We start from the raw sequence: 13,804 nt of genomic DNA, 5'->3' as shown, positions 1-13,804 counted from the left end.
CGTGTTTAATCCGTCACATGTGTGATCACGGTCGAAACTGTTGCTAAGCAACCTCTGGAGTCTCTAAATCCCTCTGGGGGCGTGGCCTGAGACTTTCCCGGTGGCCACTGTTCCCCCTAAAGGAAACACGGCTATTAATGTGGAAATATCAGATATCACAGTCAGTCAGGGAATGTGAGTGGATCCTAGTGGGACAGCAAATGAAGAGGCTCCTTTGAAAAAGGACAAAAAAGGTTCAATATAACACTCACCATGTCTGCTTCAGGGATCCGAACTGCAGATGGAAACTAATTTAAATATATCACAGGTGTGTGAAAGAAGAGTGTAAAAGTTTAAAATTACTTTCTATTTCGGGAAATGACTTTGTCAGATATTGTTGAAACTGAACAGTAACTCATCCCGTCCTTTCTGAAGGTCTACCTCAGGTTTGAGGTACTTTTGAATACCTGTATTATTGTTATTATTGTTAGACCGATATGGAATTATTCAGATCAATAAAAGGGGGAAAATTCACACATTACCAACATTGCGGTTAATATAGTGAATATTTTCTTTTCTATGTGGATTGTGCACTGATGTGACTATGCAAAAGTACTTATTTCTCAAACAAATAATTAAAGAATATTCAACATAAGTATTTATTATTGAATATTGTACATACATGGAATACACTGAATGCATGAATACAAGAATATATCCAAATAAAATAAATGCCTAAATAAACTTCAGTGCTGTATGTTCAGTATCAGTCTGTTGCTGACCTTTTATTTATTTGTAAAATTTATTTATGCAAATTTTTTGGTATATAAAAAAATATATTTTTATGTTTATTTTTATTTTATATATATATATATATATATATATATATATATATTTTAAAACAACAGCCAGCCAGCACTTATTCATTGACATAAAAAGAAAATTTACAAATACTGTTGCTGACCATTTAACTAAACAATAAATCAAAAATATAATGAAAATCTATCACCATTTCTATGTTCTGTAAAAAATATTTTAATTTTGGACAACATGTACTTCTATACAGTTGGTCTCTTATAGGCCAATATAATAATAATAATAATAATAATAATAATAATAATAATAATAATATCAGCTAATAAAATCAACCGGATGACAAATTACATTTTTAGACATGAGGTGTATCTTTATCGGGCTGTTTTATGTTTCCATATATATATTGAAATAAGTAAAAAATCCACTAAAATATCATCCTATTAAGGAATATTCAACATTATTATATATTATTGAATATTGTACATACATAGATTACACTGTCAACCAATTCTAGAAATAAAAACAACTGAGAAAATAAAGAATAACTAAAGAATAAATCAAAATGAAATTAGTGTCTATCACCATTTCAATGCTCTGTAAAAAATATAACAACATGTACGTCGATACAGATGGTCTGTTAAAGGCCAATATGATAATATTAATGATATCAGCCAATAAAATCAACCAGCTGATAAATCGGTAAACAAATTACATTTTTAGACATGAGGTGTATCTTTATCAGGCTGTTTTATGTGTTCATATAATCAAATAAGAAAACAATCCACTAAAATATCATCCTTTCAAGGAATATTTAACACCAAATGACTAAAAAAAGGAAAAATAGACACAAAGGACACAAAATGACTAAAAAAAGACACAGAATGACCAAAAAAGACACAGAATGACTAAACAAAGACACAAAATGACTAAAAAAAGACACAAAGTTACCAAAAAATGCACAAAAAGACTAAACAAAGGCACAAAATGACCAAAAAAAGACACAAAATGACCAAAAAAAGACACAAAATGACACAAAAAAAGACACAAAATGACCCAAAAAATACACAAAAAGACAAAATGACAAAGACACAAAATGACCAAAAAAGACAAAATGACAAAAAAGACACAAAATGACTAAAAATGACAAAAAAGACACAAAATTACCAAAAAAGACAAAATGAGAAGACAGAATGACCAAAAAAAACACACACAGAAGACACAAAATGACACAAAAAGACACAAAATAACCAAAAAAGACTCAAAAGACCAATAAAGACACAAAATGACTTACGAAGACACAAGAAGACATGAAAATGATTCAAAAAAGGACAAAATAGCCCTCAAAGACACCATAGAGTTAAAGCATCGGAGGTGTAAATGTTTCCCATGAAGGAGCATCTGATTCCTTTTTTATCACACTTGAAGACACAAAAAAAGGAATCATTGATTTGATTTGATTTCTTTCTCTTTTTTTAAAGGAAAACAACTGCCACTCACTTGCTAACTTTGCTCTTTGAAGCAGCACAGATCCCCAATTATTTTCCCATTTTCTTTATTTCTCTGTAAAGGTGAGTGGGCGGATGTAACATAGAGGGTGAGAAAGAAGCAGAAGGAAAGGAGGGGTGGCTGAGAGACGGAGAGAGAGAGAGAGAGAGAGAGAGAGAGAGAGAGAGAGAGAGGGAGAGAGAGAGAGAGAGAGAGAGAGAGAGATCAGAGCATATTCTGGCTTATTTACGGTCAGACTGACGGCTGTGCTGTGAAATAACGTGATAGGAGAGCAGAGAAGGAGGATATTTCTGACCACATAATAACAACGTTCAGGCCGGGAGGAAACAAGCGTCTCACCTGATATGGAATACGAGATTGTGCAGAAGGAAACAGGTGATTATCTATTTTTATTCACTTTTAAAACACTGTGATTCTCCTGCAAAAGCACTTGTTTGAAGGTGAATAGCTGATGATTTATGCATGAATGTGAATCAGCCAAAAAGCAGCTAAAATAAGTTTCATCAAAGCTGTTTTCACACTTGCTGTTGCTCGTCTGCTTGGTTAAATGAATGCTGTTAAAAAAATGTACCTGTTTTAAACTTAAACCTCTGAATTCCAGGAGATTTTGGTTGAAATTTGTCAACTTCCTCTGCATTTATTTCTGTCTCTGTTCAGCATCTTTCATGCATGGCTCCTTTTTCTACACACAAACTTGGCTATCAGTCAGATTTTTCATTTTATTCTAATTAACAAAGTATAAAGCTGCCAGGAACCCAAAATACAAACAAAAGACACAGGTTTCTATGGAAATGCAAATTAAAAATAGTAATAGTTTTCATTGTAGAAAGAAAATTCACATTTTAACCCTCTGGAGTCCACGAAAGTGCCGGAGCACGATTTCTTCATGACGTCATGAGGTAAAAACTGTGCAGCATGTTTCCCTGCTGTCAGCTTTTCTCTAAAGTTTTGGCTTTTCCACCAGTTTCCATGTCCAATTTAATGCATCAACTCTTTTTCAGCAAAGATAAAAATCACTACGACCAAGTGTAGTAACATGATTTTACTTTTTTTGCAGAGATTTTTAAAATTTTGCAGTGTGCGTTTAAACATTAATGCAGTCTTTTGTATTTACTGTTTTTTTTGTGTGATTTGTGTTTATTTTTTGTGTGTTTTTTGTAATTTTTGTGTGTTTTTATCTGTTTTTTTAAATTATTTTTTTATATTTTTATTCATTTTATTATTTTTTCAGTTTTTTTTTGTAATTTGTTTGGTGTGTTTTTGTGTGGTTTTAATGTGTTTTTGTGTGGTTTTTATGTTTCAAAATATTGATCCAGTACGTCAAAATGACAAAAATAATAATGAGGAGAGGTTGAGCTGAAAAAGATGATACCAGCATGGCATGGTGATCATTATTTAAGTTGCATATATAAAGGCAGAATGAAAAAAGAGTCAAAAACCAACAAAATAGCCCCAAACTCCAAAGGGTTAAAAATGGTCTAGAAACATAAATGTCACATCAAAAGCTCCTATGATTGCACTTTTAACTGGCTTTCTCAACTCGTTTACATATCATATATAAATAAAGTTATTACAGTAAATAAAACATGTATTTTCAATAAATAGATGGACTCCGAGGGGTTAACACATTGGGTTAAAATCTTTTATTATTTATTTTCGGAGTGAAACAATAAAAAAAAGGCGACTGAACTTGAAGAGAATCTGAATCTTGAAAGCAAAATGGGAAAAAAGGTGACATTTTCCATGTATAGCTTCTATATTTGTGTCCGTATGTGTGAAACAAAAGCACAAGTGAGAGAGAGAGAGAGTGTGTGTGTGTGTGTGTGTGTGTGTGTGTGTGTGTGTGTTGTGTGAGGGAATTCGTGTTGAGCATGGTTGTTGGGAGGGGTGTACGTGTAAAAGACAGATGGTCACTCAGTGGAGTTGTTCCCCCACACCCTCTCTCTTTCTCGCTCCCTTCTGGGTCCGACATCCTTTCTCTGTCACCTCTCCAGAATCTTACCTCATCTGTTTTTTTGTCCTCACCTCTCATCAGCATCTATTATCACCCCCATCCTTCCTCTTCCATCTCATAAATCTGCAAAAGCTGCTCATTTTGCCACACCATCTCTTCACCAAAACCCTTTCTTTTTGGAGTTTCGGGCTATTTTGTCGGTTTTTGACTCCTTTACATTCTGCCTTTATATAAACCACTAAAACATTTTTAACCATGACGTGTTGGTATCATTGTTTTCAGCACAACCTCACCTATATGACCTGATTAATTTTTCATTTTGGCTTACTGGATCAACATTTTGAACACAAAAAAAACACACCAAAACACAAAAAACACATGTAAAACACATAAAACATGAAAAACACACACAAAATTACAAAAAACACATACAAACACACTCAAAACACACCGAAAACACAATAAAAATACAAAAACACACACGGTCTCAAAAAAGACACAAAATTACTAAAAAAAAGACACAAAATGACAGAAAAATAAATAAATAACTTTAAAAAAGACACAAAATGACCAAAGGAAGACACAAAATTACTTAAAAAAAGACACAAAATGACAGAAAAATAAATAAATTACTTTAAAAAAGACACAAAATGACCAAAGGAAGACACAAAATTACAAAAAAAAGACAAAAAATGACAAAAAAGACACAAAATTACTTAAAAAAGACACAAAACGACAAAAATTACACAAAATTACCAAAAAAATACACAGAATTACCAAAAAAGACACAAAATTATTTAAAAAAGACACAAAATGACAGAAACAACCAACATTTTTTTATTTTACACCCTATGTCTCATGCAATTGGACAGTGTTTTACTGTAATTTCTACAAACATTTTTTACAGTGTATGACACCTCTTTACAAAAACCCTTTCCTTCTTTCTTTCTTCCCTCTCTTCCACAGCTTCTTCTCTTCTGCCTTCTTGTCAGTTTTTTCGCTGAAGAAATCAACTTGAAAATACCAAGAGATTTTTCGGGTGATTGTCATTCTGGCCCCCTGCTGACTCAGCACGTAGAACACTGAGGAGATTTGGGATTTGTGGGGGCAAACAAGGAAACTAGAAAGACAGACTGAGAGGAAAATGATTGGCAGCTATGGCCAGTGAGGAATTCTAAGTGTTTTTCTGGCCATTATTTTGGTTCTGAGACACATCTGCTGGTTCTGTTGCTGTCTGGGTGCAAATTAATCCACTTCAGCTGAAGTATAATACTCAGAGGTTAAACTTTGGGACAATTTCATAGCATGTTTGTTTCCATTTCGAGCTGTCCTGTACTGTAGAATCAATCAGACATACTCGACTAAACGTCAGCACCAGGTTCAGTCATGCAGCCCCGGTCGGTGACCTTTGACCTCCCCATACTGCTGGCTGTGCTCCTGTTGTTGTGGGGGCCCCTGGAGTCCAGGGGCCAGAATGACACGGAGCCCATCATCCTGGAGGGGAAGTGTTTGGTGGTGTGTGACTCCACTCCGTCGTCGGAGCCGGCGGGGAACGCTCTGGGCATGTCGGTGCGCTCCGGCTCCGGCCGGGTGGCGTTCTCCGCCAGCCGCCAGACCAACCACGAGCCCACCGACATGAGCAACCGCACCATGATCATCTACTTTGATAATGTGAGTATCTGTGACGCGTGGATGGGCTGCTGAACAGGTCCAGGGGCCCAAAGTGTCGGGGGCCGCCCATTGGTCTTAACCAAAGAAACAGAACGACTACAGAGAGACACAAATTAATTACAAAGTATCAAATATTAACTAAACTTAACAACAAAAAAAGACCAAAATTGACCAAAATGAACTACTAAGAAATCAAAATTGATTAAAAAGTATCCAATTTTAACTACAAAAAGACCAAAACTAACTACAAATAGACCAAATTAAACTACAAAGACACCAAAATTAACTATAAAGAGACAAAAATTAACTACAAAGAGACCAAAACTAACTACAAAGAGACCAAAACTAACTACAAAGTATCCAATATTAATTACAAAGAGATAAAAAAGAACTACAAAGAGACCAAAATGAACTACAAAGAGACAAAAAAATAACTACAAAGAGACCCAAAACGACGACAAAGAAACATAAAATTAATACAAAGAGACACAAAGCAACTACAAAGAAAAACAAAACGACTACAAAAAGAAACCAAACGACTACAAAGAGACACAAAACGACTACAAAGAAACACAAAACGACTGCAAAGAGACACCAAATGACCACAGAAAGGAGCAAAAAACCTCTGAAAAAAATAAATACAAAAAACCCAACAAAATAATTACAAAGTGACACAAGATAACTACAAAGATACATAAAAGAAAAACAAAATGAGGCTTACAACTACATTGTCTGTGTCTTGCACCGATATAATAGCACGCAGTTCATTTTGCAGTTCACATAAAAGCGTTTTTCTTGGCATGACGACAAATTAATGTGAAGATTTGTCCATAGTTCAAACGATAGGATCTTTTACTGTGACATGACAGAAATAAAGTTTCCCCACACAGCTTCTGCAAGCTTTAATTTAAGTTCTGCAGTCAGAAGTCAAATAAGATGCCATTAAGATGCACATATACAATTAGAGCAGTGACAGAGGAAAATATGCTAATGAGGTAAACACCGTCTGCATTTTCAGGGATATTTAAGGGTTTTTTTCAACAATGTAAATGTGGAAAAAATGTCTGAACTGTGTTGACAGAAAGAAAAATGACCCAAGTGCCTTCCTCCTTTTTCTCCCTTTCTGCTGTTGCTTCAGATTTTGGTGAACGTTGGAACTCATTTTGACCAAGAGAGCAGCGTCTTCCTGGCTCCGAGGAGAGGCGTGTACAGCTTCAACTTCCACGTTGTAAAGGCCTACAACAGACAAACTATCCAGGTAGGACACCTCAGCTACAGTCATGGAAAAAATATTAGATTGTTTTCTTCATTTTCTTGTTCATTTTAATGCCTGGTACAACTAAAGGGGCTTTTGTTTGGATGAATAATGTCAAATTGCATGAGAAATAGGGCGTATTTGTACTATTGTACTAGCTTTGTACTATTCCTTGGTTTACGGTAATTCAAAGTGTCTACTACGGTGATATGCAATTTTTAATTTTTACTATGCAATTTTTACAGTGTATGACACAATTTTTATTGCAGTATAGCAGGGGTCTCAAACTCAAATTACCTGGGGGCCGCTGGCAGTATCAAAATGACCAAAAAAAGACACAAAATTACAAAAAAAAAAAGACACAAAATGACTGAAAAAAACTAAATTACTTAAAAAGACACAACATGACCAAAAAAGACACAAAATTACAAAAAAGACACAAAATGACTGAAAAAACAGTAAATTACTTAAAAAAGACACAAGATTACAAAAAGACACAAAATGATTTAAAAAAGACACAGAATTACCAAAAGACACATTATGTAAAAAAGACAAAATAATATTAAAAAAGACACACAATTATAAAAAAGGCACAAAATTACAAAAAAAGACACAGAATGACGAAAAAAGACAAATGACCCAAAAACACAAAATTACTAAAAAAGACACACAATTATTTTAAAACGACACAGAATTACCAAAAAAGACAGAAAATTATTTAAAAAAAGACACAAAATGACAGAAAAACTAAATTACTTAAAAAAGAAACAAAATGACCACAAAAGACACAGAATTACCAAAAAAGACACAAAATTATTTAAAAAGACACAAAATTATTAAAAAGACACACAATTATTAAAAAAGACACACAATTATTTAAAAAAAGACACAAAATGACCAAAAAAAGACACAGAATTATTTTAAAAAGACACAGAATTATTAAAAAAGACACAAAATGACCAAAAAAGACACAAAATTATTTTTTAAAAACCCACAAAATTATTAAAAAAGACACAAATTACCAAAAAAAACCCCACAAAATCACCCAAAAAAAGTAATTAAAGGGACCTTCCACACACAACATGGTAAAGTGCCATTCATATAAACTCACATTAAACTTTCAAATCAAGGTGGGGGCCACAAAATATTGTCACGAGGGCCACAATTGGCCCAGGGGCCGTGAGTTTGAGACCCATGCAGTGTAGGATGACATATTCTCTCTAATCTCCTCCTCTTCTTCTCTCAGGTCAGCTTGATGCTGAACGGCTGGCCGATGATCTCAGCCTTCGCCGGCGACCAGGACGTGACCAGGGAAGCCGCCACCAACGCCGGCCTGGTGATCATGGAGAAGGGGGACAAGGCCTACCTCAGACTGGAGAGAGGCAACCTGATGGGGGGCTGGAAGTACTCCACCTTCTCCGGCTTCCTGGTCTTCCCCCTGTGAGGGAGGAAGGAGGTGCTGGAGGTGTTGGAGGAGAATTGGATAGGGCAGAAGTGATAATGAGGTGGAGAAGGGGAATGAAAGGTGGTTCAAGGCTTCAATCTGTAACTCTTCACACAGCGCATGAAAGGGTGTGTTTTATGCAAAAAATGAGATGAAGATTGTGCAAATTAGGTAATAATTCTCACTTGAGACCAAAAGAAAGAGGAGAGAAAAAAGGGGCATAAATAGGGATTTATATATGTGGATTTAATTTGCTCTGTTTCCGTGAATAAATATGTTTGTATACTTTAATCGTGACGAAATTATGAAGTAGCCATGTGCAATGTGGGCTTCTGTGCTAACATGATTTATTCATTATTCATTCAACGTGTTAAAAAAACCCCATTGCTGTGCTCCGCATGGCATCCTGTCTAACAAACTTGACAAACTTTGCCCTTTACTCTGCTCCGTCATACGACTGATGCTCCTCTACAAGCCTGCAACAAATGTTTATTTACACAGAAATTTCTATCGAGGAGATATATTAAAAATAAAGTCATATAAAGTTGGCTCACGGTGTCACTTTGTTGCATGCAAACATCTCAAGAGACGCAACGGTGGCTGTCGTCGCTAACTGTGCACAGAGTCAGCAGCTGATCGTAAACAAAGCAGCATGGCTAATTATGCACAATTTCTCCGCTGATCATAAACATAGTGATGGTGAATTAACTGGCATCACTAACTGTGCACATGTCTGGTGCTTGTTGTAAACAAACAGAGATGGCTAAGTGAACACCTCCTGCAGCAGCAGCAGAACTGTTAGCCTGTTAGCACATACACACTGTACTGCTACAGAGCTAACTGTTAGCCTGTTAGCAATTTGCAGACTGGACGCTAAGGTGTTAACATCCCCTCCGGCTCTGCAGCTGGGAGAGACTGCTGCAGGAGGACTGTGCTGCTTCGACTCGTTCTTACTCTTCTTAATGATCCGCCGGCCCCCGCAGCTCGAGACAATGTCAAATATATTTTGTATAAAATGATAGAACTGGATGTAACCCTCTTATATGTTTTTTCACATTTGCAACATTTCAAATTCTTTATTGAGCATGATAGTGTTTTGAAAGTAAAAAAAAGATTCAAAATCACATTTTATGTTGGACTAAAGGACTAAAAAAAGACACAAAATGACACAAAAAAAGACACAAAATGAATAAAAAAAGACACAAAATTGCCAAAAAAAGATACAAAATGACACAAAATGACCAAAAAAGACAAAATGAGAAGACAGAATGACCAGAAGACACAAAAAGACCAAAAAAGATACAAACAGACACAAAATGACTTACAAAGACACGAAAAGACATGAAAAGGATTCAAAAATGGACAAAAAAAGCCCAAGACTCCATAGAGTTAAGAAGAGCCAAAAAGTTGCTAATTATAGCAACAAAGTCGCTAAGTTGGCAACATTGCTTCGCTTGTTTTTACAAATGGAGCGTGTTGTCCTGCTTAGTGTTCTATCCAATCAGTAACCAGGCTGTTTTCAGGGGAGAAAAAAGTCCTGATAAAAGCTCGTATTCAAATTAGGGGCGTTTCAGAGAGTGAGACCGCCTCATTCTGGATATTGCCCGTAGTGGAAACAGGCCTGATGATTGAGTTGGTGCTGTAATGTGTGAGGGCTGTGACAGCATCTCTCTGCTCTCCCGGTACGATACCTAGAGCCACGGCAGCTGTTTGTAAATATAGCTCTCACCAGCAGCGTTAGCGTTGGCGGGCCGAGCCGACCAGCGTGGGGCAGATAACGGATACTCCTCACAGGGCCGCAGACAGATGGAGGCCTGGGCTTCTCTACAGGGCCGCCATGGAGTAGTGAGGACGCTGTCACATGGAGTCACTCACACTTCACTGGCTCTCTCTCTCTCTCTCTCTCTCTCTCTCTCTCTCTCTCTCTCAATTCAATTCAATTGGCTTTATTGGCATGACGTAACACTTTATATATTGCCAAAGCAAGCGTCAGAAAAAAAAGATAACAGTAAGGAAAGCAATATTTACAATAAATTATTATAATTCTATCATTCTCTCTCCCTCTCTCTCTCTCTCTTTTTCTTTCTCTCTCTCTCTCTCTCTCTCTCTCTCTTTTTCTTTCTGTCTCTCTCTCTGTCTCTCTCTTTTTTTTTTCTTTCTGTCTCTCTCTCTCTCTCCCTCCCTCTCTCTCTCTTTTTTTCTTTCTGTCTCTCTCTCTCTCTCTCCCTCCCTCTCTCTCTCTTTTTTTCTTTCTGTCTCTCTCTCTCTCTCTCTCTCTCTTTTTTTTTTCTTTCTTTCTTTCTTTCTTTCTGTCTCTCTCTCTCTCTCTCTCTCTCTCTCTCTCTCTCTCTCACTCACTCTCTCTCTCTCTCTCTCTCTCTCTCTCAATTCAATTCAATTGATTTTATTGGCATGACATAACACTGAACATATTGCCAAAGCAAGCGTCAGAAGTTTAAAAAAAAAAAAAATAACAGTAAGGAAAGCAATGTTTACAATAAATTGATTATAATTCTACCATTTATTTTAAAGGAATTAAGAAAAGAAAAACTAGTAACAATAAAAGAAAGCAATATGTACAATAAATTATTATAATTCTATCATTCATTTTAAAGGAATTAAGAAAAAACTGATAACAATAAAAGAAAGAAATATTTACAATCATTGAATTACAATCAACCTATCATTAATACAATCTAACTGTCCCAGCAAAGAAGAAGAAAGACAAAGAAAAAAAAAATGATGAGCTATTTTTGTATGTATTTTGTATGTATATATATATATATACATACAAAAATAGCTCATAAGAGAAACTCTTATGAGCTATTTTTGTTGTTATCATTATATTTGTCCAAACAAAAGTTGTTTGGACAAATATACCTTATATACCTTATTTACCTAATATAAATGTACCTTTAGTTGTACCAGGCATTAAAATTAACAAGCATGTTCTCACCGTGTCAGCGTGGATTCTCACTCTAGCACTCGGTAGGTGCGTAGGTGTGAATGAGAGCGTGATTGTCTGTGTCTATACATACGTCAGCCCTGTGATAGTCACAGTAAAGGATAATGATATGAATGATATGTTCTCAAATGACAAAACTGATCTTGTGCAACCTGTTTTAGCTCATGCAGACTTCTGTTTTTTGGTGAAAGAAATTCCGGAATTGAAGAAAAATCAAATCAAATCAAAATTACTTTATTTCAGTTAGTCTGTTAGAATCTCTGTTAGAATTTTGGGTAACGCTTTATAATAATGTCCTTAATAACCATTAATTAACAAGTAATAAGGCATTGTTCTCGCTTTAGATCCGGTAGTTGCAAAAAGCATAGTTAACTTATAGTTAACTTATAATAGATGAGCAATAAAGTATATTTTAATATCAATAAGCAAACAAAATAAGATTAATAAAGGCATGGCAAAGACATAATGGGTGGGTCATGGGTGTTTGTAATGCCATTATTAACACTTATATAAGCTTATAAACACACAATAATGTTAATAAGCATCTTGTAAGGACTTACAAGGGCCTTATTACTTGTTAATTAATGGTTATTACAAGGACCTTAATATAAAGCGTTACCGAATTTTCTAGAGAGCGTCTGTGTTTAGGGACCAGTCCAACTTATTATCCAGGTAAACACCTAGATACTGAGAGCAACACCTCCATGTCCACCCCACAGGTATTCACTGGCTGAAGGGGGGCTTGAACCTGTGGAAATCTCTGATCACTTCCTTAGTATTTGAGGTGTTCAGTAGGAGATAGTTCTTGTGACTCTAGACATAAATTTGCTAAGTTTTTATGTATTTTTTGTAATATTTTTGATGGATACTTCCGTGGAGAGAATACTGAATTTCCCCTCAGGGATGAATAAAGTAATTTTTATTTTGAGATCCCCATATTCAGATTCCTGTCCATTCCTGATACACGCCACAATAACAGTGTTGTCCGAGTATTTCTGGATGTGGCAGGACTCAGAGTTGTATTTGAAGTCTAATAAATTAAAATCTTTAGGAACATTATGTTGAAGGATGGTCTAATATTTTTTTCCACGGCTGTATATCAAGGTTATTATAGTTAACGAAAACTAACAAAATAAAGAAAATTGAAAACACATTTTTGTTAACTGAAATAAAAAAAAGATAACTAACTGAAACTGTATTTTGTGGTTACAAAACTAACTCAAATTATAGTGAAAATGTCCTTCGTTTTCGTCTTTGTCAACTTTTTTCATCCGTAAACCTTTTTGGTTGATATGAAATCTATTTCATCTATTTGATTTTATAACTTAATACATTTATTTGGGCTGAGATGGATCAGACAAAGGAAATAAAGGAAACATTTATTGTGACCTTATTGAATCTGGCACCCAACAAATACCCCATTACAAAAAAACTAAAACTAACACTAAAACTAATAAAAGAAATAGCAAACTCACTCTAAAAACTAATGAAAACTAACTGAATTTGAAAACAAAAAAATCAAAAAACTATTATAACCTTGTTGTATATATTATATATACACATGATTTAATTTCTGATTCATCAGATTACCACAGAAGAAACCTTCTGGGACCATTGCACATAAAGCAGAAGGAGGTAAGTTGTATTTCAGTTTGGGGACACTAGAGGGCCCCAATCACACAGACCAGATCCACTAATGGAAGCTCACAAATCATCACATTGATACTTGGAAGAAAGCAGTTGTTGATACCTCCAAATATAATTTAAAAAAATCCCCCAAAAAACCCGCCTATGTGCCCACGCGGTCTGGGTTTATATTATGACTGTAATAAATCAAAATCACACGATGAGTGTAATTCCTCAGCTGAAGCCAATGTAATAAAACACGGAGTGTCATTCACAAACGGGCCCGTCGGGTCAAATGGAGCCGATAAACCCTTGAGATGATTAAAACAGCGCGTGTTTTCCTCCAGTCAGCTCTAACAGGCCCGTGTTTCTCTAATATGGCAGCAAAAACACCAAATGTTGAAGATCTCTCAGTCAAATGAGCCCAGCTAGGCCGCATTTATTGTTCTCTCAACCGAACTATGGCCTCTCATCCCGCCCACAAGCCGCCGTAGCTGTGACGGATAGCTCGCCCCCGCCAATGAGATAGCCGCATGCTGCCGGCTCGAGACAAAACGGACCAATCAGAGTTTGATTGCATACGAGGGG

The 13,804-nt window shown here is 35.7% G+C and overlaps 1 protein-coding gene across 1 annotated transcript; it reads left to right on the top strand.

Annotated features, from left to right (window-relative positions):
* The first annotated feature begins 2,520 nt into the window (after nt 1–2,520).
* On the top strand, nt 2,521–9,173 carry cbln12 (cerebellin 12). The gene is made up of 4 exons (XM_059344659.1): nt 2,521–2,676; nt 5,222–5,926; nt 7,065–7,184; nt 8,428–9,173. The coding sequence occupies exons 2-4, from the start codon at nt 5,642–5,644 to the stop codon at nt 8,623–8,625; spliced, it is 603 nt and encodes a 200-aa protein (XP_059200642.1). The 5' UTR covers nt 2,521–2,676; nt 5,222–5,641; the 3' UTR covers nt 8,626–9,173.
* Nucleotides 9,174–13,804: the final 4,631 nt, after the last annotated feature.

The sequence above is a fragment of the Centropristis striata genome, chromosome 11 (assembly GCF_030273125.1).
Source record: "Centropristis striata isolate RG_2023a ecotype Rhode Island chromosome 11, C.striata_1.0, whole genome shotgun sequence".
In the NCBI taxonomy this organism is placed as follows: domain Eukaryota; kingdom Metazoa; phylum Chordata; class Actinopteri; order Perciformes; family Serranidae; genus Centropristis; species Centropristis striata.
Note: the sequence above shows the minus strand (reverse complement) of the source record. Positions and strands in the feature narration are given on the sequence as shown.